This window comes from Muntiacus reevesi, chromosome 3 (assembly GCF_963930625.1).
Source record: "Muntiacus reevesi chromosome 3, mMunRee1.1, whole genome shotgun sequence".
Taxonomy (NCBI): Eukaryota; Metazoa; Chordata; class Mammalia; order Artiodactyla; family Cervidae; genus Muntiacus; species Muntiacus reevesi.
This window is the reverse complement of record NC_089251.1, coordinates 31,131,455-31,155,844: the sequence shown is the minus strand read 5'-3', so window position 1 is coordinate 31,155,844 and position 24,390 is coordinate 31,131,455. Positions and strand designations below refer to the sequence as shown.

At 46.4% G+C, this 24,390-nt stretch overlaps 1 protein-coding gene across 2 annotated transcripts in view; it reads right to left on the bottom strand.

The window, feature by feature from the left end:
• Nucleotides 1-24,390, bottom strand: part of EFR3B (EFR3 homolog B) — a 96,590-nt gene that overhangs the window by 43,088 nt on the left and 29,112 nt on the right. For both annotated transcript variants that reach the window (XM_065928683.1, XM_065928684.1), the window contains exons 2-4: nucleotides 10,536-10,612; nucleotides 9,385-9,512; nucleotides 2,037-2,187 (exon numbers count right to left, since the gene is read on the bottom strand). In XM_065928683.1, coding sequence (XP_065784755.1) covers nucleotides 2,037-2,187; nucleotides 9,385-9,512; nucleotides 10,536-10,612 — 356 coding nt within the window. The remainder of the gene's footprint in view (nucleotides 1-2,036; nucleotides 2,188-9,384; nucleotides 9,513-10,535; nucleotides 10,613-24,390) is intronic.

Genomic DNA, 24,390 nt, shown 5'->3' with positions numbered 1-24,390 from the left:
GGTATCTGAAGCTGTTGCCAGGGCAACATGACAAAAGACTTTACCCTTGCTACTGTATATGTAATTTGTCAAAGGCAGCTGGTTCACAGAGAGAGGCAAGAGGGGAACAGGTGGTTAGTTTTGGTTTTTGAAAGAAGAGTTGAAAGACTATCTTCTGGTTAAATCAACTTTAGAAGAGGAAAGCAGTTGTGACCCATGTAATAAGATTCAGAAAAGTCAGGTTGGGAAGGCAAAGAGTGCAAACCTTAAACTTTCCTTTTTTTTCTGGTGATATCTGTAAAATAGTTACATGTCAGGGCTTTCAACACCAAGCTGCTTGAAGGCCTAGAGCTGAAAATATTCCCTGAAGGGAAAGGAACTGAGAGAGAGAGCAAGAAATTGAAGAAAGCAACTGGGATATTCAAGTAGGACAGATGCTTAGGAAGTTGGGAGTTCTTTTTGTTGTTGTTGTTTTAAACTTTTTATTTTGTATCAGGGTATAGCTGATTAACAGTGTTGTGATAGTTTCAGGTGAACGGTGAAGGGACTCAGCCATACGTATCAGTTCAGTTCAGTTCAGTTCAGTCGCTCAGTCTTGTCCGACTCTTTGCGACCCCATGAATCGCAGCACGCCAGGCCTCCCTGTCCATCACCAACTCCCGGAGTTTACTAAAACCCATGTCCATCGAGTCGGTGATGTTATCCAACCGTCTCATACTCTGTCGTCCCCTTCTCCTCCTGCCCCCAATCCTTCCCAACATCAGGGCTTTTTCCAAAGAGTCAACTCTTTGCATGAGGTGGGCAAAGTACTGGAGTTTCAGCTTTAGCATCAGTCCTTCCAATGAACACCCAGGACTTATCTCCTTCAGGATGGACTGGTTGGATCTCCTTGCAGTCCAAGGGACTCTTAAGAGTCTTCTCCAACACCATAATTCAAAAGCATCAATTTTTCGGCATTCAGCTTTCTTCACAGTCCAACTCTCACATCCATACATGACCACTGGAAAAACCATAGCCTTGACCAGATGGACCTTTGTTGGCAAAGTAATGTCTCTGTTTTTTAATATGCTGTCTAGGTTGGTCATCACTTTCCTTCCAAAGAGTAAGTGTCTTTTAATTTCATGGCTGCAGTCACCATCTGCAGTGATTTTGGAGCCCAGAAAAATAAAGTCTGACACTGTTTCCACTGTCTCCCCATCTATTTGCCATGAAGTGATGGGACCAGATGACATGATCTTAGTTTTCTTAATATTAAGCTTTAAGCCAACTTTTTCACTCTCCTCTTTCACTTTCATCAAGAGGCTTTTTAGTTCATCTTCACTTTCTGCCATAAGGGTGGTGCACAGCCATATGTATACCTGTATCCATTCTCTCCCAAACTCCTCTCCCATCCAGGCTGCCACATAACATTGAGCAGACTTCCATGTGCCATATAGTAGGTCCTTCTTGGTCACCTATTTTAAACACAGCAGTGTGTACATGTCCATTCCAAACTCTCAAACTATCCCTTCAAAGTCGGGAATTCTTGACACAACTGATAGTTCTTCTCTCCACACACCAGAAGCAGATAGCAGCCACTTGTTCAGGGACAAGTTATGTTATAAAGTTTGGACTGAGTTCAATCCACTCATGTTATCAGTGAAAAGCCAGGCTCATGAAAGCTAACCTGCTCGAGGTTACCCAGCTAGGAAAGGGCAGAACTAAGCCAGAAGCCCTGCTTCCTGCTTCTCCGTGATCTTTCCACTTATCTGATGCCTCTGTCCTGTGAACATCAGTTTGTTCTATCTTTGAAAGAAGCACAACCTGGACAGCTTTCAAAGTATGCTCCATGGAGTCAGGGGCCAAGCTTTGAGGGTGCTGGGCACCACCTGCTCTCAAAGGAATACCTCCCTTTCTACTTTAATATCTATTGAGGCCCCACCTATAATTATTTAAGGGAAAAATCATTTTTAAAAATCAGAAAACAAAAAGGGTTGGATCATAACAAAGCTGACCCAGAGGTTCTGCCCCGCTCTTTCCACTATGCCCACCCTCCAGGGCCCCTTGGACCTCCTTACCGAGTTGGTGCCGAGGATCTGCAGATTGGGTTTCTCCGACTCAAGCAGCTTGGCCACCATCTTGAGGAAACTCTCCACGAAGAGGTTGATGCTCTGGCAGTGACAGGCCATGAGCAGTTGGTCCAGTGCCTCCATGGCGATGCACACGTATCTGGGGAGAGCAGCACCATGGCCATCACTCAGCCTCATGCTGAGTACTCAGTACTCATCACAAAGTACTCAGCCTCATCACTCAGTCACCTGCATCACATGTCTGGGACAACCTCGATGGCAGTGCAGTGACCACCTGGCAGCATCCAGCTAATACGGCTCTTCCCAGGTTGCCAGGTCTGGATGGCTGCTCCATCAGGTGCCCACTCCAGTCCAGCACTGAGAAGCAGAATGAAGCAGAGCTGCAAAGGAGCCCAGAGATGAATTCATCGAGCCCCTTACTTTACACATGAAGAATATGAGGACAAGGTATACTGTTTCGCGAGGAAATTTGAGCAGAAAGAAAAGCAAGCAAACCCTAATAACCTCTATCCTTTATTCACAATTCTACTTTCAGAAGCAGCAAAAAACAGGACTGAATCTTCTGCTACCTGCCAGCCCTTTAACCACTTGATAACAACAATCTCTTTTACCATGTTCTTTTCTTCTCCATGCTAAAAATACCCAGTCCTGGGAATTCCCTAGCAGTCCAGAGGTTAGGACTCTGCACTTTCACTTCTGAGGGCCTAGATTCAATCCCTGGTCAGGGAACTAAGATTCCCACAAGCAGCATGGCATGGCCAAAAAAATAAAAAATAAAAAAACATTACATTGAAAAAGTAAAAATACTCAGTCCTTTCCAGGCTAGCCTTTGTAGAACAACCCCTAATTGTTGTCTTCTTCAATGCCTCTCTTAAATCCCAAGAAAAATGCCACAAATCAAATTCCTACTGAGAATTAGGGATGCATGCCTAAACTCAAACCCAACATTTATTCCACGATAGTGACATAATGAGCATATGGTCAGGTAAGGCATGTCAGGAAAGATACATCCCCCACTTACAAAGCATTTGCATTCTAAAGAAAGCAAAGCAGACATACACAGAAAAAGGTTATTTTTAACTTCTACTAAGGGAGCCTCAGCAAAACTAACCTGGTTAAAAATGTTATAGTTTTCATTAAGGAGTTAGGTGTTTGGGGCAGAATGCTAGATGTCTCCCCTGGAAACTATTTTTGCCCTTCTCACTGGTTATTTAGAAGTTTCTCTGAACTGTGGCTGCTCACCAGGAACATTTGCCAGCCTCTTCTGTGGCTAGGTGAGGCCACATGACTCAAACATTGCCATTAAAATGAGGGGGAGTGATGCAAGCAGTGTCGAGCATCACTTGCTTAAAAAACAGGCTTGCCCTGTCCTCTGAGTCCTCTCTTCTCTCTTCCTGCTGGTTGTGGAGTGGGAGCAACTGGATGGCCAGAGGTGAAAGCCCCAGATGACCTTGTGGAGCAGAGCCCACTGGCCCAGACTGGACTATTGCTTGAGAGAGAGAAAAAATACTTCTTTACTGCTGGCTGTTTTTCAGTCATTCTGTCATGTCTGATTCTTTGCAATCCCATGGACTGCAGCACGCCAGGCATCCCTGTCCTCCACCATCTCCCGGAGCTTGCTCAAACTCAAGTCCATCGAGTTGATGATGCCATCCAACCATCTCATCTTATGTCACTCCCTTCTTCTCCTGCCCTCAATCTTTCCTAGCATTGGGGTCTTTTCTGAGTCAGCTGTTTGCATCAGGTGGCCAAAGTATTGGAGCTTCAGTTTCAGCATCAGTCCTTCCAATGAATATTCAGGGTTGATTTCTTGTACTGCTGGAGCCAGTATATTTAAGTCTCTTTATATCTAAATAACACAAGTATCTGATAATCAGATTTAGGAGTGCTTTAGCAACCTGAGCGCACAAATAAAAGTGAATCCTGAGCAATCCAAAGCAACTCACAGGCAAGAGAAGCAAGGGCTGAACATGACTCCATCCTGCAGGAGCGGGGAGTCACTTGAGACTCCGTGGATGAGGAGTGTGGCTCACGTGCCTATTAGAGGGCAGAGATCCCTCTACCCGCAGAGCCAAACCACATGGAACAGAAAAGTACTTCCTGATACAAACAAAATGCAGACCAGACAGAGACAGTGGACAACTCCAAACCTACCTGGGTGCTGAGGAGTCAGACTAATGCCTGTAAGTCAAAGCAAGTAGGAAAAGGCCTCTCTTCAAGAAGCTGCCCAGTGTCAGCTTTATAGGCCATGTGTATAATAGGGGACGAATTAAAAGATTTATTCTGAGGACCTCCCTGGCAGCCCAGTGGTTAAGACTCCAGAGTTCACCGCAGTGGGTGCAGGTTCAATCCCTGGTGGGAGAACTAAGATCCTACCCATGCCAAAATAAACAACTTAAGTAAATAAGTAAAAATTGAAAACAACTTAAGATACTAGTGTCTTAAGTTATTAAAATCTTAAGATCTTGCAGACCCAAGCCTGGCACATTCTGGGTCCACTGTGTAGGTCATGAAGCAGGCTGACTCTTACAGGGTTGAGGGAGCAGCCTTAGGTGGGGCCCTTCCAAAGGGCTGTCAGGGAAACAAGGACACATTCTGGCAATGAAACACGGCAGGTGGGAAATGGGAGCAGGCAGCAGCATGGAATTCTATTCTTCTATGAATCATCCCAGAGCATCCCAGGTGACACAGTGGTAAAGAATCTGCCTGCCAATGCAGGAGATGCAAGAGATGCAGGTTCAATTCCTGGGTTGGGAAGATCCCCTGGAGTAGGAAATGGCAAGCCACTCCAGTATTCTTGCTTAAAAAACTCCATGGACAGAAGAGCCTGGCAGGCTATGGTTCATGGGAGTCACAAAGAGTCAGACATAACATGAATCATCCCAGCATCCTTCAATATGAAGGGTTTCACCATTATTTTACAGAGTTTAAATGAGGGAAAGGAAGGGATGGGGTGGGGTTTGGCAAAAGAAGAAACTAGAAGGCCTCCCAGGTCCCAGAGTTTAGATTGCTGCTTTTCCTTTTCCTGTAAAAAATTCCCAGAAAATACTGATAAGGAAAACTGTCCTTTGCTAGCTTCTGGTGGGGGTAGGGGGGTGGAATTGGCTACTTACCAGGAGTGGAAATTTTGATGGAAAGTGAAAATTATGGTAGAAGTGAAACTGAAAAGTAATGAAGTTTAAGGCCCCTTCTTTTTCTTGAAGATTTTTGTTTTCTTTTGATGTGGATCATTTTTTAAGTCTTTATTGAATTTGTTACAATATTGCTTCTGTTTTATGTTTTGGCCTTTTGGCCAGGAGGCCTGTGGGATCTTAGCTCCCCAACCAGGGTCAAACTTGAACTCTTTGCATTGGAAGACAGAGTCTTAATCATTGGACCACTAGGGAAGTTCTAAAGCCTAGTTATTTGAATACGTACATGCTGTGTGCTAAGTCACTTCAGTTGTGTCTGACTATGTGTGACCCCATGAACTGTAGCCCGCCAGGCTCCTCTGTCCATGGAATTCTCCAGGCAAGAATATTGGAGCAGGTTGCCATTTCCTTCTCCAGGGGATCTTCCCAACTCAGGGATCGAACCTGCATCTCTTAGGTCTCCTGCATTGGCAGGCAGGTTCTTCACCACTAGCGCCACCTGGGAAGCCCCTTTGAATACACTCTCTTTCAATCCTCATCTTTAATCCTAACATTAGGGATGGAAGGGCTGTAATTGAGAACTTAAACTTTTCAAAGTATCTTAGAAGACTAGAAGTTAGTGGGATCTTGGAGCCTCCTAGCCTAATGCTCATTGCCTTGGTCCTATCTTACCATAACCTTCCTGGGTATATCCTATGCTTTAAATCCATATTCTCAAAGGGAAGAGAGTATGGGCCTCTCAGGGTGATGTGGGACCAGGTCACTCTCAGCAGAGATCTAATCTGAACTTGGGATTCTGGAAGGGGTTCAGTGTAATAATAGGTCTGAAAAACAGACCTGACTGAGTTGTTAGAGCAGGGTGGGGAAGGTCGAAACTGGTGAAGACTAACCTACTGCAAAGGAGCAGGGCACAGACCACAGCAGCAGGGGATGACCAAGGGTCTTGGATCCACCAGTAGGGCTTCCCAGCAGGTGGAGAAGGCAGAAATCAAGGAATCTGGGATGGACCGGAGTTCATGGGCAGTAACCAAGGTCAGGAGTAGCCAGTTAGTAGGTTACAACAACAGGAACTCAGGGTCATGGGCCAATCAAAGCAGAAGGTGAGTTATAACAACTGAGAAAAAGATGCAGGGGGCCCGGTGCTTGGGGAGAGGCAGGAAGTTCCTTGAATTGAATTCTAGAATAGGCAGCTGCTTCTGCTGCCCTGGTGGCTGGGTGGCAAAGAATCTGCCTGCAATGCAGGAGACTCCCTGGGGGAGGATCCCTGGGAGCAGGAAATGGCAACCCACTCCAGTATTCTTTCCTGGAGAATTCCAGGGATATGGGAGCCTGGTGGGCGACAGTCCATGGGGTTGCAAAGAGTCGGACACGAGCTACTAACACGGTCACATTTTCTCCTTGAACACCTCTTATTCAGCAAGGAGTGGCCTTAGGACCCTCTGGGAAAGCAGGAGCCAGCACGCAAGGTCTGGGAACCAGACTTGGTTGGAAAGGAGTGCAGATCTAGGGTCAGAGATGGGGACCAGCCAGCAGAGAGAGGGGGCAGCTTTAGCTGGGCCAGTCATCGCCTGAGAATCACTCAGAGCACGGCAGCCTTGACAAAGAACCTCTCATTCTGGGCAGTCTGAATGTATGTAGTCAAGCCCACCTATGGGACAGAAACTTCCTGGTTTTAGAAGCCCAGAAGCAGGGGTTGACGTCAGCCAAGGGAAGGAAGGATGAACCTTCCCGTCTGGTAGGAATCTGGAAAATCTCTGTCTGAAGGGTCAGCTCCACTCTCTAACAGGGTTCAGGGTCCCTCTGGGGACTGTGTATCTCTCGGGAGCCCCACTAAGTCGGTTTCAGGCTCAGGCTCCTGGGGAAGTAGCCCAACTCTTTTGGCATGGGTGTCTCCATCCTCCAGTCACTGGGAAACCTGACGATTCATTTTTTTAAAATAATTTTTAAAAAACTGATTTATTTGGCTGCACCAGGTCTTAGTTGTAGCACGCAGGATCTTGGATCTTCATTGTGACATTTGGATTTTTTTTTTTCTTAGTTATGGTGTTCAAACTCTTAGTTGCAGCATGTGGGATCTAGTTCCCTGACCAGGGATCAAACCCTGGGCTCCCTGCACTGGAAGCTTGGAGTCTTAGCCACTGGACCACCAGGGAAGTCCCATTCTGACAGATTCTAATGTGGCCTTCTATACATGGTCATTGCTCCGGGGTCACTGTCAGTCGACCCCGAGTCTCACCCACAACTGTTGTTACCTCCCTTGCTCTTCAGTTTCTAGGGGTGTTCTAGCAATTGGGCTGAACTGGAAGGAGGAAAATAGGGGGAATTCTTGCTTTTTGTTGCTCTGCATCTCACTGTTCACCATAGCCCACACCAAGGAGAAATACCTTGAAATTCTTATCTTATTCTCTCTCTGCCCACATTGAGTTATCACCCCTAATGCTAAACATGTGCCTATCGAGGAGGGTGGTTCTACCACTCTGTCCAACAGCCAAAGTTCTCATGTATATGGTCAAATAAAAAACACAAACATGATGGCAGGGAGATAGCTCCTCACACCATCTCACCTGTCTGCAAGTGAATATTTTGCTACTCCAAAGCTGCCATCAGTGACTAGGACAATGGTGATGAGTGTGGTAAGGAAAGGAAAACTGAGTGGGGTAAGGAAACTTGGGGAAGAAGCAGAAAGAGACCCAGAGAACAGATCTAACAGATGTCTTTTCTCCCAGTGTTTATGATTAGAGCCCCCAGTGAGGCCATCAAGGCTTTAAATACTTAGATGCTGCAATGGCTATTTTTAACAGACTGATGCCAATTTTGAGTGACAGTTCTGAGGGTAGTGGAATGCTTCTAAGTGGCTCTGCTGGCTACAGGACATTTTTTACTGAGAGAACCATCACTGCAGAAAGGGCAGGCAAAATTGGTATTAAATGTTTAATGTCATTGCGTGCATATTAGTTTCAGGTTCAATCTAGGATAAAGATATTTTTATTGCACTTGCTTAAGCCTGCTTTATAATATGTCAAGGCGATTTATATAATCAGCATGTTCAGTATATTCATGCCCTTTTTATTGAGCATGTTAACCTAATTTTATTATATTAATAGAAAGGGATCATAGAAATGAATTGCTTTAGTCTTGTTTTTCTATCAGGGATAGCTTGATGTAAGAGTGGCTGGTGGGTCCTATGGAGGGTGGACCTCTATACACTGTTGGCACAGTGAAGACTTTCACCCTCTGATTCTCACTCCACCTTCCTCATCAGAGGGAAGGGGCCTTCATTGACTATTTCAAGGAAGGTGGGGGTGACAGGTGGTAGCTGGAGGGCAGGACAGAGAGGGTCCGGGGAGGTGATCACTGCAAAAGCACAGAGGCCAGAGAGCAAGGAGGCAGGTCGTTAGCTAGTCCATCTGGAGTAGGTGTAGAGCAGCTATGGCAGGTGTGGTGGGTTTGCCTGAGGTTAAAGGCAGTTTGGGGCTTCCTTTGTGGCTCAGTGGTAAAAAAAATATATCCACCTGCAATTCAGGAAACACAGGAGATGCAGGTTTGATCCCTGGTTCAGGGAGATCCCCTGCAGGAGGACGTGGCCACCCACTCCAGTATTCTTGCCTGGAGAATCCCATGGACAGAGGAGCCTGGCGTGCTGTCATCCATAGGGTTGCAAACAGTCGGACATGACTGAAGTGACTGAGCACGCATGCAAAGGCAATTTGGGGGCAGGTCGTGGAAGACCTTAGAAGTCAGGCTGAGGAGCTTGGATTGTAAGCTAAAGGAGCCAGGACAGTATAGCTTTGAGTCTGTGTTTTGAAGATCATAGCTAGCAGCATTGACCTGGAAGGGCCAGAACAGGAACGATGGGAAGCAGGGACACTATTTCCAAGGCCACTGCAGTAACCTGGAGTCTGTACCAGGAAAAAGGTAGGAACAGAGGAAAGTAGAGGATAGATATAAAAGGTTTCATGGAGAATAGAACCAGTGGGACTTACAAACAACTGCCCTGGATCTGCTTTTCCCTCTGTCCCATCAACAGTGCCACCAGAAACATCTTAGTGTTCCCTTTACATCCACCCCACTCCAGATTGTGACATTAGGTAACAGACATGTCTCTCTTGCAGTTGACTTTTTTCATTAAGGACCCCAAGTATTGCCCTAAAAATATAATATTATATAATTTCTGAAAATCTCTCTCCTCCTTTCACACTACTTACCCATATCGATGACGACCCACGTCACGGATGAGCCTCTCAGAGAGGTAGGCGCCAATGCGATCAAGCTTTTCAGGAGCTGAGAGGGCGTAGAAGGTCAGCTTCTCCATGTTGGTCTTCACCAGGCCATCCTGTAAAAGACAGGTAATCCTCACTGGGGCCATGTGATGGCTAGAGGAGTTCAAGTCCAAAGGTAAGAGATAATTCAATTTAATCAGTTTTCCAGAGTTCCCATCATGTATGTGACAGGTAACATGTGGGTTTCAGGGATACAGAGATGATTAAAACATAGACCCCGCTCTCTAAGAGTTCACAACTTAGCGCAAAGTATGCTAGCTATAAATAAAAATAGTAAGTGATAGAAATATACATATGTGTGTGCATGTGTATATGATATGGGTTTACACACTTATATGTATATGTTCATGAATGTATATATATGTGTGTGAATGCATGTGTATATGGATGAATGACAAGACTTCAATGAAAGCAACCCAGAATTAAAATGTTTTGGATCTCCAAAACCAAGAAGTAAACAGAAAGAAGGCAGCTCTATAGCTTTCGGGGAATTGCCCAGAGGAGGCTGGAAATGTAACCCCCCCACCCCTGCTCATCAAGAAAGGCCACTGATTTCCAGAGAGCAAGTCAAGTACATCAAACCTTGACATTTCTGAAACCACATGACCCACATTGCAGTCTGACAGTTGAGTGGCGGCTTGGAAAACCAAGAAACCAGGCGCCTCGTGTGCCCACCTGACACCTGGCAGATACCAGAGGGAGCACATAGAAGACCATGAGCTCTAGAGCCAAAACCCAGGAAGGGAAATGCTCACACCTGACATCAGGGAAATAGTACCCTCCAGAGAGTTAGCGGCTCCAGGAACTATCACCCAGAGACGAGTGAGCAAGATGCTCAGCAGCGGCCAGAAGCACCAAGACAAACTTCTGAGCCCTCTGCAGATCTTGCCTTCAGAGGGGTCTGAAGCTCCTCAGCCTTCAGGCTTCCAGCTGCCTCTGGTCATTGACAGGGCTATGGCTGTGGTTTCAGTGTGTCTGAGGGGCCCTGGGGGGCTTGCCTCCCCTTGTGGCAGCCCTCAGGGCCCTGGATCAGGTGAGACGGTGAGAGGCATGCTGGCGCCAGGAGATGGACCCACCTCAGGATCCTCAGGGAAGATGTTGTCCACCAGCCTTTTGTACCTGGGGCGCAGGGCACCGCAGCAGCCGCACACACCTGGAACGGGAATGAGAATGCCCTGTGAGCTAACCCTCCCGGGACCTGGCTGGGCAGCTTCTGAGAAACCAAATCCAGGCTGGAAACAGAAGGGTCCCTCCGTTAGAGCACCAGGGCCTCAGTCCTTCCTGCTGTTTCCCCGCCCCACTCCCACTCTAAGACATTGCCTTTCTGGTTTGGTGTCTTTTGCTTGGGGATCAGGCATAGGTGTCAGCAGATCAGAATTTGTTCAGGAAACCAGGCCATTGAGCACACATGTGCGCGCATGCACGCACACACACACACACACACTCACACACTCTGGGCCAAGACTATATAAAACTGCCTCTTGCAGCCCAAGACTCTTCCCCAGGTCCTGGGAGATCGTCCAGCTGGGAAGAGCAGTTACTCCACCTACCCCACCCTCTCGCTTTCTGTTCACTTCTCCACTCTGGTCCTCAATCTCTTTTACCATCCTCTCTCCTGGGGCCATTTCTATTATAGAATGTTCTGTGAAACTGTGATAAATTAACATTGCCATTAATTATTAACCTTTGACAATGCATCTTTAATACAATGAGATCACGGTGTTTGAAAGCCGTGGTCTTTGAGAGCTGGAGGGCTTCCAGGGGCCACCTTGTCGGCAGTTCACAACACCAGCCCTCTCCCACCGCAGGAGATTCTCACCAGTCTGGGGCAAAACAAAAACCTAAGAATAACGTGGGCTCCCCCAGTGACTCAGTGGTAAAGATTTCACCTGCAATGCAGGAGCCACAGGAGACTCAGGTTTGATTCCTGGGCAGGGAAGATCCGCTGGAAAAGGTAATGGCAACCCATTCCAGTATTCTTGCTTAGGCAATCCCATAGAGGAGCCTGGTGGGCTACAGTCCATGGGGTCACAAAGAATTGGGCACGACCGAACTGACCGAGCGAAAGAATAATATGTTTTCAGAAAGCTGCAGACTGACGTGAGCTCCTTTGTGAGACAGTGTTAGGAAATCAGTGATAATAGAACAAATCTTGGGAAAATAAAAAGTTGATGATTCTAGAGGTCCCACCGTAAAAAGTTTTCAGTTAGAACCACTGCGCTTTTCCTCCCTTTCATCCTCTGCAGACACCTTCCTTGGCACGTCCCAGCTGCACCCTCCCACAATTGGGGGGGGGGGGCAGTGACCCCTGAGGGAGAGGAGAGGGTAGTAGGGAAGGGCCTGGGAAAGTCCACCCCCTTCCAAAATAATTGCCTTCTCACTCTACCAATTAACGCTTAATTTTGTTTGTACAAATGCTCTACTTGAAATGCAAAGGTGCCCTGGAAGAATCAAGCCTACGGGTCATTCAGAGAAGAATGAATTACTTTAGTGGGAATTACTTTAATCACACAAAGAGCCACAAAGAGCTTTACAGTGGACAGAAAAGCGGCTGGGGGGCGGAGCAGGGGTGGGGGTGGGGGGACCTGGACTGGGAGGGGGTCGGGGGTGGGCGGCACCACCAGGAGGAGGAAGGAACGGGCAATCTAGGCTCCCAGGTAGACTCAGGTGTTAGGGGATGGGCGTGTCCCTAAGGAAACGGGGGTACTTCAAAGGTAGGATATCAGATTTCTGATATTAAGGGACCACAAGGGTCCCAGTGTGTCCCCCAGTCCCCCACCCACCCCAGGCACAAGGAGGATGGTGGAACCAGTCCACAGCTGCACACTGGCCTCTGGGTCCCATCTTTCTGGGCTGAACTGGCACTGGCATCGCCTCATCTCCTCCCTGCCCACCTGGGAGAAGGTGTGAGGGCTCCAGCTGGCTGGCATCCAGGGCTATCTCTTGTGATGGGGCAGCTCCCTGGGGTGGACCCTGACCCCGAGGCTCAGGATTGAAACCTGCCCTTGGGCCCTCTACTCAGATCAGCCATCACTGCACTTCTTCTAGGATGCCCCAGAGCACGGGCCCTGCACGCTAAAACAGCAGCATGGACCTGTTTGCATCTTCAAGGGAGTCAGAACTAGAGACAAGGAGAAATTAGAGCCCCCAAACCCTCCACTGTCTGTCCCATTTTCAAACCTTTCTGAAGGACCCATGAGGTGGGACCTGCCCTGCACTGAGGCCAAGCTCACGGTTGTTAGAAACCCAGACTTGTCTGAGAAAGCACATGCCTATTTTGGGTACTCAGGGTAGAAACCTTGGTGCAGGGGTCCCTTTACAAGCACAGAGGCCCCCAGAAGCCATAAGGCAGGGGCAACCCATCACATGGAGGCCCAGGCATTTCCCTCCTGGGGGGAGAGGTGAGAAGACCGAAGAACTAGAGAGGCGAGTAGGTGCCCAGTCAGCAGAGCTGCCCAGCTTCTGGGTGCTTCCGGACCTACAGGCTTCCCCGGTGGCTCAGACGGTAAACAATCTGCCTGTAGTGCAGGAGACCCGGGTTCAATCCCTGGGTCAGGAAGATTGCCTGGAGAAGGAAATGGCAACCCACTCCAGTACTCTTGCCTGGAGAATCCCATGGACAGAGGCCACAGTCCATGGGATTGCAGAGTTGGACACGACTGAGCAACTAACTTGACCTACACCCTAGCAATTCCTTCTTGTCCACTCTTTCATTCCAGCCTCCTCTGACCCCTGGAGGGCAAGGGCTATTTGAGGCCAAGTGGGCAACAGCATAAGTTTCAAATCAAATCCTGGCACTGCCACTTCCCAGATGTGACACTGCGCATGGAGTGGCATTCTGTGGGTGCGGGTGTCCTGGTTTAGCGCTTGGGGCTGCTGTGAGGCCAAAGCGAGTTTATGCTGCAAAGCACTCAGGGCAGATCACCACCAGCCACCCTCCTCTCCGCGTTCCCCAGCCCAGGGCGGCAGAGCCATCCCCAGACTGCCAGCTGGTCCATGCTGGCTGGTACCTCTTAGTGCAGCTTCCCCACCATTCATTACTCAGTAATGGTGACCAACTGGAGGCCTAAGAAGTGAGAGTCCCAGAACATTCCTTCAGAAGACCTAACCTCACTGGCCTATGGGTCTGCAATGATAACTTGACCTCAACCTCCAGCCACTGCCGGCCGGCTTCTCAAAGTCAGCATTCCCGAACTTTCCTGCCTCAGCACCAGCTCCACAAACCTCAATGCAAATGTGACATGTTTCCAGCATACACAACAGACCAGAGTCAAATGCTGCTGAAAGATAAAGCAAGAGGATCACTGGAGAGAACCCACGGGACTGGTTGGCTGTTGGAGGGTCACCAGGAGAGCAGCTGTGGTGGGTAACTAACAAGCACTCTTCAGAAAAAGGGTCTGAGGATGAATAAATCCATGAAACCATGCACACCAAATCCCCCATTTTAGATTCGCAGGCAAATAAGCTTACTAAAGCCTCTGAAAAGTCATAAGGCAAAGAAATCTATTTAAAATTTCAAATCAACATCTCCCCATTTTTCACTGTTAAAAATAGCAACATGATGAATACTTTTAATACTCTTTTTTCAAGGCATATGTATTGCCTACTATGTGGGAGGGCTTTCCAAGTGGCGCTAGTGGTAAAGAACCCGCCTGCAAATGCAGGAGATGCAAGGGACACGGGTTCGACGCCCTGAGTCAGGAAGATCCCCCAGAGGAGGGCATGGTAACCCAATCCAGTATTCCTGCTTGGGAAATCCCATGGATATAGGAGCCTGGCAGACTACAGTCCATATGGGTTGCAAAGAGTTGGACACAAGCAACTTAACATGCATGCACTAGATGGGAACAGAAAGCTATACACTACTGTAAATACAGTACATTGGAAACAGTGCTATTTTTTTAAGGTCTTAAATAGGAATTTATTTTAGAATATAAGAAATAATTAAAATAAGTGGATTAAGTTTGAAACTTAACAAAATGAAAAGAGAAACAGTTAAAATATGAGAAGATGCTAAGGAAACAGAAAACAAATAGCAAAATAATCACAAAATACGACCTCAGTACTTGAAAATACTCATAGGCAAACACCAAAAGATACACATTGCCAGTTACCAAAGAAAAAGAGATACACCAAATAATAAGTTTAGGAACAAAAATGGAACATACACGGGGAGAAAAGTATTGAAAAAGGAACACCAGTAAATGTGAATATCAGATGAAATGGACACTTTTTAAAAAGTGTAAAATTAGTGAAATTGGCCCAGTAGTATATTTGAATAGACTAAGACCAGAAAGGAAATCCAAATGGTATTATTGATCTGTCTCTACAGAAGGCACCAAGGTGACTGTTGTCAACTCTTCAAACAACAGGGGTTATTGGTGGCAGTTATGCTCCATAGAGTCACTATTAACAGAAACAGTGCTAATTTTGGAGTTTAAAAGGTTTTGAGTTCAAGTCCCAGTTCTGTCATTTGATCTTTGAGACTCAGTTTTCTCATTAATATAATAAGAGAAGATTTCCCCCTAAGGTATAACCCTATGATTAAAGTCCCAGACCATTTGCAATAGAATCTAGAAAGGGAGAAAACACCTTGAACTCTGCTGGTTGGGGGAAGGCTTTTCAGGAGAGGACAGACAAGAAGATGAGGGGCAGGAGTCACAGGGCAGTGGCTGCTTTACTTCTTATGTTCCAGTTCAGTTCAGTTCAGTTGCTCAGTCATGTCTGACCCTTTGTGACCCCATGGTCTTCAGCATGCCAGGCTTCCCCGTCCATCACCAACTCCAGCAGCTTACTCAAACTCATGTCCATCATGTTAGTGATGCCATCCAACCATCTCACCCTCTGTTGTCCCCTTCTCCTCCCACCTTCAATCTTTCCCAGCATCAGGGTGTTTTCCAATGAGTTGGTTCTTCACATCAGGTGGCCAAAGTACTGGAATTTCAGCTTCAGCATCAGTCCTTCCAATGAATATTCAGGAGTGATTTCCTTTAGGATGGACTGGTTGGATCTCCTTGCAGTCCAAGGGACTCTCAAGAGTCTTCTCCAACACCACAGTTCAAAAGCATCAATTCTTCGGTGCTCAGCTTTCTTTATGGTTAATCTCTCACATCCATACATGACTACTGGAAAAACCATAGCTTTGACTAGATGGACCTTTGTTGGCACACTAGATGGACCTATGTGTCAGACACAGTGCTGAAATACTTTACAAGCATCAACTCATTAAGCCTATAACCCCATGGGGTAGGTATTGCTTTTATTCCCATTTTACAGATGTGGAAGTTGAGGTACCAAAAGGTTAAGTTACCTGCCTAGAACCTCACAGTTAATAAGTGGCAGGATTTGAAACTCCAAAATCTACCTCTAGAGGCAGTGCTGCTCTTAGGTACTATTCCAGGGAAGGGATGCATTAGCTAGGGAGCTAGACTAGGCTTATACAGAAAGGTAAGGACCACTAGGGCAGTGCATCTTGAAGGAAATCAGAGTATGTCATCCTAAATATGCCTCTTTGACATAAAAAACTGTCTTGAGCTGAAGGTAAGCAAAGTGGCAGCAAAAGGCAGAAGCTCCCCCCACACCTTTTTGCCTAAAGACAGGAAATAAATGTTTCTCTTACTTTAGCGACTAAACAACAATGACAAACCGGGGGCAGATTTTTAAGAAGTCACCAGAGAAATCTGCAAACAAATCTTGTTAAACTAACCCTTATCCTCCCACTTCTTTCTTTTTTTTTTTTTTTTTTTAAATTCTGTTTAATTTTTTTTTTTAATTTTTTTTATTAGTTGGAGGCTAATTACTTCACAACATTTCAGTGGGTTTTGTCATACATTGACATCAATCAGCGATAGAGTTACACATATTCCCCATCCCGATCCCCCCTCCCACCTCCCTCTCCACCCGACTCCTCTGGGTCCTCCCAGTGCACCAGGCCCGAGCACCTGTCTCATGCATCCCACCTGGGCTGGTGATCTGTTTCACCATAGATAATATACATGCTGTTCTTTCAAAACATCCCACCCTCACCTTCTCCCACAGAGTTCAAAAGTCTGTTCTGTACTTCTGTGTCTCTTTTTCTTTTTTGCATATAGGGTTATCGTTACCATCTTTCTAAATTCCATATATATGTGTTAGTATGCTGTAATGTTCTTTATCTTTCTGGCTTACTTCACTCTGTATAATGGGCTCCAGTTTCATCCATCTCATTAGAACTGATTCAAATGAATTCTTTTTAACGGCAGAGTAGTATTCCATGGTGTATATGTACCACAGCTTCCTTATCCATTCATCTGCTGATGGGCATCTAGGTTGCTTCCATGTCCTGGCTATTATAAACAGTGCTGTGATGAACATTGGGGTGCACATGTCTCTTTCAGATCTGGTTTCCTCAGTGTGTATGCCCAGAAGTGGTATTGCTGGGTCATATGGCAGTTCTATGTCCAGTTTTTTAAGAAATCTCCACACTGTTTTCCATAGTGGCTGTACTAGTTTGCATTCCCACCAACAGTGTAACAGGGTTCCCTTTTCTCCACACCCTCTCCAGCATTTATTGTTTGTAGACTTTTGGATAGCAGCCATTCTGACTGGCGTGTAATGGTACCTCATTGTGGTTTTGATTTGCATTTCTCTAATAATGAGTGATGTTGAGCATCTTTCTCCCACTTATTTCTTCATCCTTTACTACCCACAGGTCAGTTCTTCACAAATGCATTGTTTCTTTGCCTAAAAGGTATAAAACCTCTTTGCTCTGGTCACCTCTTTGGGTTTTCGTTCTCTTGTGAAGGCTTCCATGCACATGTGAAAATTCAATCACATTTGTCTGCGTCTTTCCTGTTAATCTATCTCTCTGTCAGTTTCATTTTCAGACCCAGCCAGGGACCCTAAGAGGGTCAAAGAAAACTTTTTCCTCCTCTACAAACTGTAAAGAGCACACTCATCATCCCTCTGGGGATCTTATTAAAAGGCAGATTCTGCTTCAGCAGAACAGGGCTGGGGCCTGAGGCTCTGCATTCCCACCAGGCTCCAGGTGATATTGATGGCCCTTGTCCAGGGACCACACTTTGAAACTGCAAGGCACCAGAGCACAGCGGCTAAGAATTTGGGCTCTGGAGTCAGGCAGGCTCAGGTTGAAACCTCAGCTCTCCTAACTTCTTACTTGTTTGATCTTGAATAAGTTACTTAACCTAAATCCAACTTTCCTCATATGAAAAATGAAGATGATATGGTTCCTTCTTAGAAGAAAGTGAAAGAAAGTGAAAGTGAAGTCACTCAGTCGTGTCCAACTCTTTGGGACCCCATGGACTGTAGCCTATCAGGCTCCTCCGTCCATGGGATTTTCCAGGCAAGAGTACTGGAGTGGGTTGCCATTTCTTTCTCCCTCCTTCTTAGAGGGCTGGAGATTAAATGATATCATCTTCCTGGCTTCTCTTTTTCTTTTTCCCTCTAAATTCCTAGAAGGAAAAATACAGAAGACCAGACTGGGGCCAGACTGAGCACAGCCTTGAACAGGCTGAAGCGGTCAGATTTGGCCTAGATGAACCGTGAGCTCTGGGAACCTCGTGAATCGCCCCAGGTGAGGGGTAGATACCTGAACTGGGTGATATCAGAAGAATCAGCAAGACATGAGGGGTTCTGTGGGAAAGAAGAGGAAGGTATGAAACATGACTGGGGGCTTTCTGTTCCAGCGACTGGAGACCACAACCCCCTTGGTTGAAACGGAGGAGACGGAGGTGGTTGGGACTAGGGGAGCGGCATCATCTAGTTCGGATCATCCGGTTAGTCGTGGGGAGCGCTGAGACTCATAGGGGAGACCAGGCTGAAGATCTGAGGGTCACCGGCGCTCAGTGACCACGGGTGCATCACAGAGAACCTGATCGCTCAGGGGAGGAGGGGCAGGATGGAGGAGCAGACCCCCAAGGATGGCTGCCTTGTCCACTTCCTCTGTCACTTTCTTCCTGTTTTCCCCACCCACTACTTTCCTATAAAGCCTTTCACCTTTCTTTTTCTCATTTCTCTGCCCGTTCCCCAGGGTCCTCCAAGCTAAGGCATTTGGGGACTTCAAGCTGCTCACACTGACCCCAGAAATACTCCCTTGTTAGCACCCACTCCATCAAAACCCCTGTCTGATTATCTAATTCAAGAGATGCTGGTAACTGATCAATAGTCTTCCAGAGGGTTTATGCATTTTTCTTCATATGCATTTGTAAAGGCTTGAAACCAAGTAAAATAATGTCTAATAGTTGAACTTTGAAAAAATTTAGGTAATGAAGAGTATTTACATGAGGAAATCAGCATACAAGTATCTGAAAACTGTCCTGCTATGTTGGGCTCTAAAGTTTGGTTTTTAACCCCTTTACATACCCAGTTTTAAGAAAAGTAGGAAGCAAAGTTAATAGAATTGTTTTGGCCAGGGGTTGGGGGTGGGGGAGTATAGAAAATGTTAACCACTTTTTGTTTGTATTTAAGGAATCACAGTAACTTTCAAAGGAGGATGGGGTAGACAACTATGAAGCCATAGAGCTGACCATATCCTAATTCAAGGAAAGAAACACAAGAAAGGATCATTGAGGGAAATAAACCCAAAGCTATTTACCAGTTTAAATCTGCTCTACTTAGAAAGTAGATGATCAGTCATATAAGTAAAGAGATTTGGAATCTCAGCCAGAAGGCAGAAAACCCTGAGTGGCACATAAAGCTTTCTGGGTAGGTAATCAAAGCAGCAGATAAAGGTCTCCTCTCTGATAAGGCAAAGAGCCTGAGGGTCTGGTCAGGAACCCCTGGCCTCTGCATGCCACAGCAGCTCAGGAGGTGACCGGAACTCACAGGCACCCCTTGAAAGCTTCCCACCAGAAGAAGGTCATTTCAAAGTAACCACAACCAGGCCAAGGGAAAAGAAGCCCAAAGAAATTGAAAACAGTTCTTTGTTATGAGCGATTGTGATACATTTTAGCATATTTCTTTAGTCTGGCTTCTGATGGTATTTATTCTTAATGTTCATACATAGAAGTATATGGAGTTCAACTCACAGCCAAGTGCCTATTAAAAGAAGCTTTTAGATTCTGAGCCATTTTATTTCTAAGAGAGAAGCACTCTCTACTAGGGCCTTCTCCCCCTCTCTGGGGATCAGGTCTGGCAGATTAAACCATGGATGCCAAAAGTAAATTTAATAAGGATGCTTTTCTGTCACTAGGACTTGTCTTACCTAATAATTTTATACCTATTTTTTAAGAAAGAGAGGGAAACGTGATATGGCCAGTTTCACTAGTAAATATAAAGCTGCTCTGGTTTTACTGAAAAATCGAATCAGTGAGATTAACAGAGTGCCTAATGACACTCAGTGGCTTCATTCCAGTGGCTTCCTCCAACTTTTCAAACTCTAAGAATCTTTAGACCTGCCCCAGTCATCTCCCTATAGTTCATCCTACCCCAACCTCAGGGGCCTCCTTGCACACCATCCTGCTTCAGGGCCCTTGACTTAATATTACCCACCTGGAGTGTTTCTCTGTGTTTCCTCCAGGCTCCCACGCTCATTTTCCTCAAGGGTTTGCCCCAGTGTCACCTAACTAGAGAATTTCCCCAACCACCCTTCTCCTTTAATTTTCTATCCCTATTTCCCTTCACAGCACTTTTTACCAATCAACATCCTTCATTTGGGTCCACACTCTGTCTCCCCCACTTTAAAGGTAAGTTTCTGGAGAACAGGAGATGTGCCTGTGCATCCCGGAGCCTGAACAGGGTGTAACCTGTAGCGGGGAGGTGGAGGGAATGGTCACACACGTCTGTTGAATAAAGAAAAGAGTGTGCGATTGGGAGAAAAGCAATCATGGATTTCAAAGTCAGTAAGGGAAAGGAATGGCAATCTACTCCAGTATTCTTGCCTGGGAAATCCCATGGACAGAGGAGCCTGGTGGGCTACAGTCCAGGGGGTCACAATGAGTCAGACACGACTGAGCGACTAACACTTCCACTCACTTTAAGGGAATGACAGGGCATTTAGCAAAAGATCCCCGGGTGCTCACAAGACCTTGTCCTGGGAGGGCTAGGGGAATGTTTCTATTGAGAACCGTTGGCTCCAGTTCCTGAATCCTGCCCAGCTTGTCTTCTGGGGTTGGCACCTGAGGCTCAGAGCCAGGCTCGCTGGGGCCAAGCTCCCTCCAGGTGTGTGAGTGGGGCAAGGGGGTCTTTGGGTTCCACTGTTCTGCCCCTTCCTCCCGCTGGCCCTCTGCCTGCCGGCCCCAAACCCCGCCAGCCCCGCTTGCTGGCTCCGATCCAGCCTGCTCATCTCAATCTCCACCTGTCTCCGAGGAGGGGCCCGAGGTGATCCTCTGTGACTCTGGCACATGGCCAGAGTAAGAAGCCCCGGCCCAGCTCTCTGCCTGGCGGCATGCGATGGCAGATCTCCCAGTTGCTGGCAGCCTCTGTGGACTCTGACCTCTCACTGGCAGCAGCTGTGTCCTCACACCTCCCGCTGTTGCCCTGGCCTCTTTTGCTCTGCTTGCCTGATCCTGTTTTTTTCGACTGAACCGACCCCTTGATCAGAGCTTACTCACTACCACGGGTGATGGGAGGATTGAAACAAGCAAGCGCTCTCAAACACCAAGTGCATCATACTGCTAGACATCCAGGCCACTTTCCCTCCAATTCCCTATTTCTAACCCAGCAGTCTGCCAGGCCCCCTGAGGTATAACATTAGATTCTTTAGATTGATTCATCGCCAATCCAGCCTCTGTCATGCTGATCTTTAATACCTAAAAAATACCACGGTTTACCACCTCTGTGCAAAGCACTAGGCCAAACACTTTACAAATATTTTCGTATTATAATACTCATAACAAAGCACTAAGGTATGTACTATTATTCTCATTTTATCAAAAAAGAAGCAGGATCAGAGAGGTCAGATGCCCTGCACAAAGTCACACACCATGTACTCTTCTGCAACGTGTATGTGTGTGTGCACTCAATCATGTCTGACTCTTTGCAAACCCGTGGACTGTCCCATGGACCCCCACCAGGCTCCTCTGTCCATGGAATTTCCCAAGCAAGAATACTGCAGTGGGTTGCCATTTCCTTCTCCATTTCTGCAATTAGGCTTCCCTAATTTTTCTTTCCCATCACTTTCCCTCAAAATAAATCCTCAACAGTTTCTCAGTTTCACCTTGCGCTCTCCTTTGCCACAGCTGCCGCGCTAGGTCACCTCCTTGACACTGATATCCAGTCCTTGTGAATGCCAGTGGGCCCATTTCCTTGACTCCATTCATTCTCTGGGTAGTTTTGAGGTAAATCTTCACTTGATTTACTTTGCTGCACAGCCAAGCCGTGAACGTGGCTCACCATTCCATTACACGTCAACCCTGCCACTTAGCATTCAACAAGGGATGCCCTGTAAAGGTGGGGGTTGTTCCGCCTTCATGGCCTTCGTCTTGGCACAGCTCTTGCCCAGCAGCCAGAAGCTACAGCAGAGTCCAGCTGTGAGAAGGACAGGGTGGTCTGAGGAGCAGACTGAGGGACGCCACGCAACCATGCTGAGGCCCACAGCTGCGGAGGAGAGGACGTTCAGGGACCAGGCAAACACTGGAGACGGTAAAGGAGCAAGGGAGTCAGAGCCCCAAGAGTGTCCTGGGGGCCTAGAAGTCATCACACTGGGCGGGGCTGAGGGGCTGGCAGACCCCAGCTCCTGCTGAGCCCTCCTTAGAAGACCTTCATTAATAACACCCCCAACTCTAGGCTTTACTTCCTCTCTGCCAATTAACTTCTGTACACCTCTTGTACCATATTATCTTTCTTTAGAAATTAAGTAATTAATTATTTTTGGCTGTGCTGAATCTTCATTACTCAGCATGGCTTTCTCTAGCTGCGGAAAGTGGGAGCTACTCTTCACTGTGGTGTGCCAGCTTCTCATTGTGGCGGCTTCTCCTGCTGCAGAGCAGGGGCTCTAGAGCAGGGCTCTGTAGTTGCGGCACGCAGGATTTGTTGCTTCCCAGCATGCAGAATCTTCCCAGACCAGGAATCAAACCTGTGTCCCCTGCAGTGGCAGGAGGACTGATTCTGAATCACTGTGCCACCAAGGAAGTCCAGTATCATGTTATATTACAAAATCTTCTACTTGCTTCCTGCTTGCTCAAGCTGTTTTTCAGTGAATCGTATTTTCTACCCCCCAGATAAACTGTAAATTCCTCAGGTCTCATTTCCTTCCAACCTCAGTACAGTATTTGGAGCCCAGCAGGACTCGAGGAAAGCTGGCATGACGCGTGATGCCTTTGATCAGCGTGAGATCCAGGGAAGTCACCTCCTCTCCTAGACCTTGGTTTCCTTTTTATAAACATCAATGCCATTATCCCCATTCACCAAGAAAAATGCCTTTTTGCTCAAAATAGTTCGTATTTATTTTCTTAGCTTTACAATCCCCTTGTAAAGGCAAGGGCTGGACTTGCTCGTCCTTACCAAAGAAAACTGAATTCTTTTTAAACAATTTACAATAAAACTTAACCCACGGCTAATGGCACAGACACTCCTTTGAAATGAATTGGAGGAAACAGAACAAAGTTCAGACAGAAAGGGGCGTTAGATTCAAGTACCTCCCATGAGGACCAGGTCTTGTGTCCAGCTGATGTGAACTGAACTTTAGCACTTTGTACAGTATTCTTGCTGGGTGGGCTGGGGAAAAGGAAAAAGTTTGAAATAGATAGGTTCTGCCATCAAAGAACTTACTCTCTAGTTTGGGACATAAAACCCACCCACATTGAAAGTCGATGATATTTCACAATGAGACTAAGAAGCCCCAAAACTGAAGAAATCTCTGGGAGTTTGATGAGTCCAGGAAGGCTTCCTGGAAGAGGCAAGACCTGAGGCGGAGAGAGCTGGTAAGTACTGGTGAACCCATGAAAGGAAAAGTCAACAGGTCTTCAAAGGGAAAAACTTTAAGAAAATCATAAAGGTTCTCTTTTCTCTTTTCCCCTTTTTCCTTACTTCAGATTTGCAAATGAATACATGCTCATGCATATAAAAGTGTAAAATAGGAAAAAAAATAAAATGAATGCAAACATCACTTATAATCACAGTTTGTGATTATTAACATTTTAATGTATTTGTTCTAGTTTCTGTGTTTATGCATGTTTTGAAAATAGGCACATAAAATTGGGATCATACAGTATAGCATTAAAGCCTATGTTCTTATACTGTACCTGTCATCTCACTAAATTTTTTCAGAATCTCATTTTAGAGGTTACTTATTCCATCTTTTGACCAGATCCTCATGGCTGTTTCCAATTTTTCATTATTCTGAATGATACAGTGATTTCCCTTGGATAATTAAAGCCAGAAATTGTACTGGGAGAGCCTGATCTGGTTTTATTGGTGATAAGGAAATCAAATGGCGCCAGGTGGCTGACAGGTCAGCAGTACAGTGGAGGGGGCATCTGTAGGCACCAGGGCCTGGCTGTCTTGTCCAAGGATGATTCAGGATCGAAAGACCAAGAGGAGGTGCTGACGCAAACGTGTTTGGGGAATGAGGCAGAGTCCGAGTTTCCAGACAGATTTTATTGGAAGTGGAATTAAACAGCAGCTGAATTCTCCCTGGGGAGACAGTTTGGACCAGGCTGTGTCTGAATTCACAGACAACCAGTAGCTGTCAGTAACCTGACTTTTTCAAACTCCATCACTTCCAATACGCTCACTGCTTTCCGGCCAATCTTGGCTAATCTAATTGCCATCCTAATTGAGGATGGGCATTTAAAAACAGAGAAATGTGTCCAGTTGGGCTTCTATTCTTTACCAAAGGTAAGCTTCCCTGGGCTTGGGTATCACACTTCAAGCAAATAATAGATAAAAATAAACAGAATGTTTTTCCATTCCTTGTCTCTTGGAAACACTAACAGCAGGAAAAATGTATCCCAACTATTTTCAGGAACCAGGCAGCCTAATTTCCAACCCTAG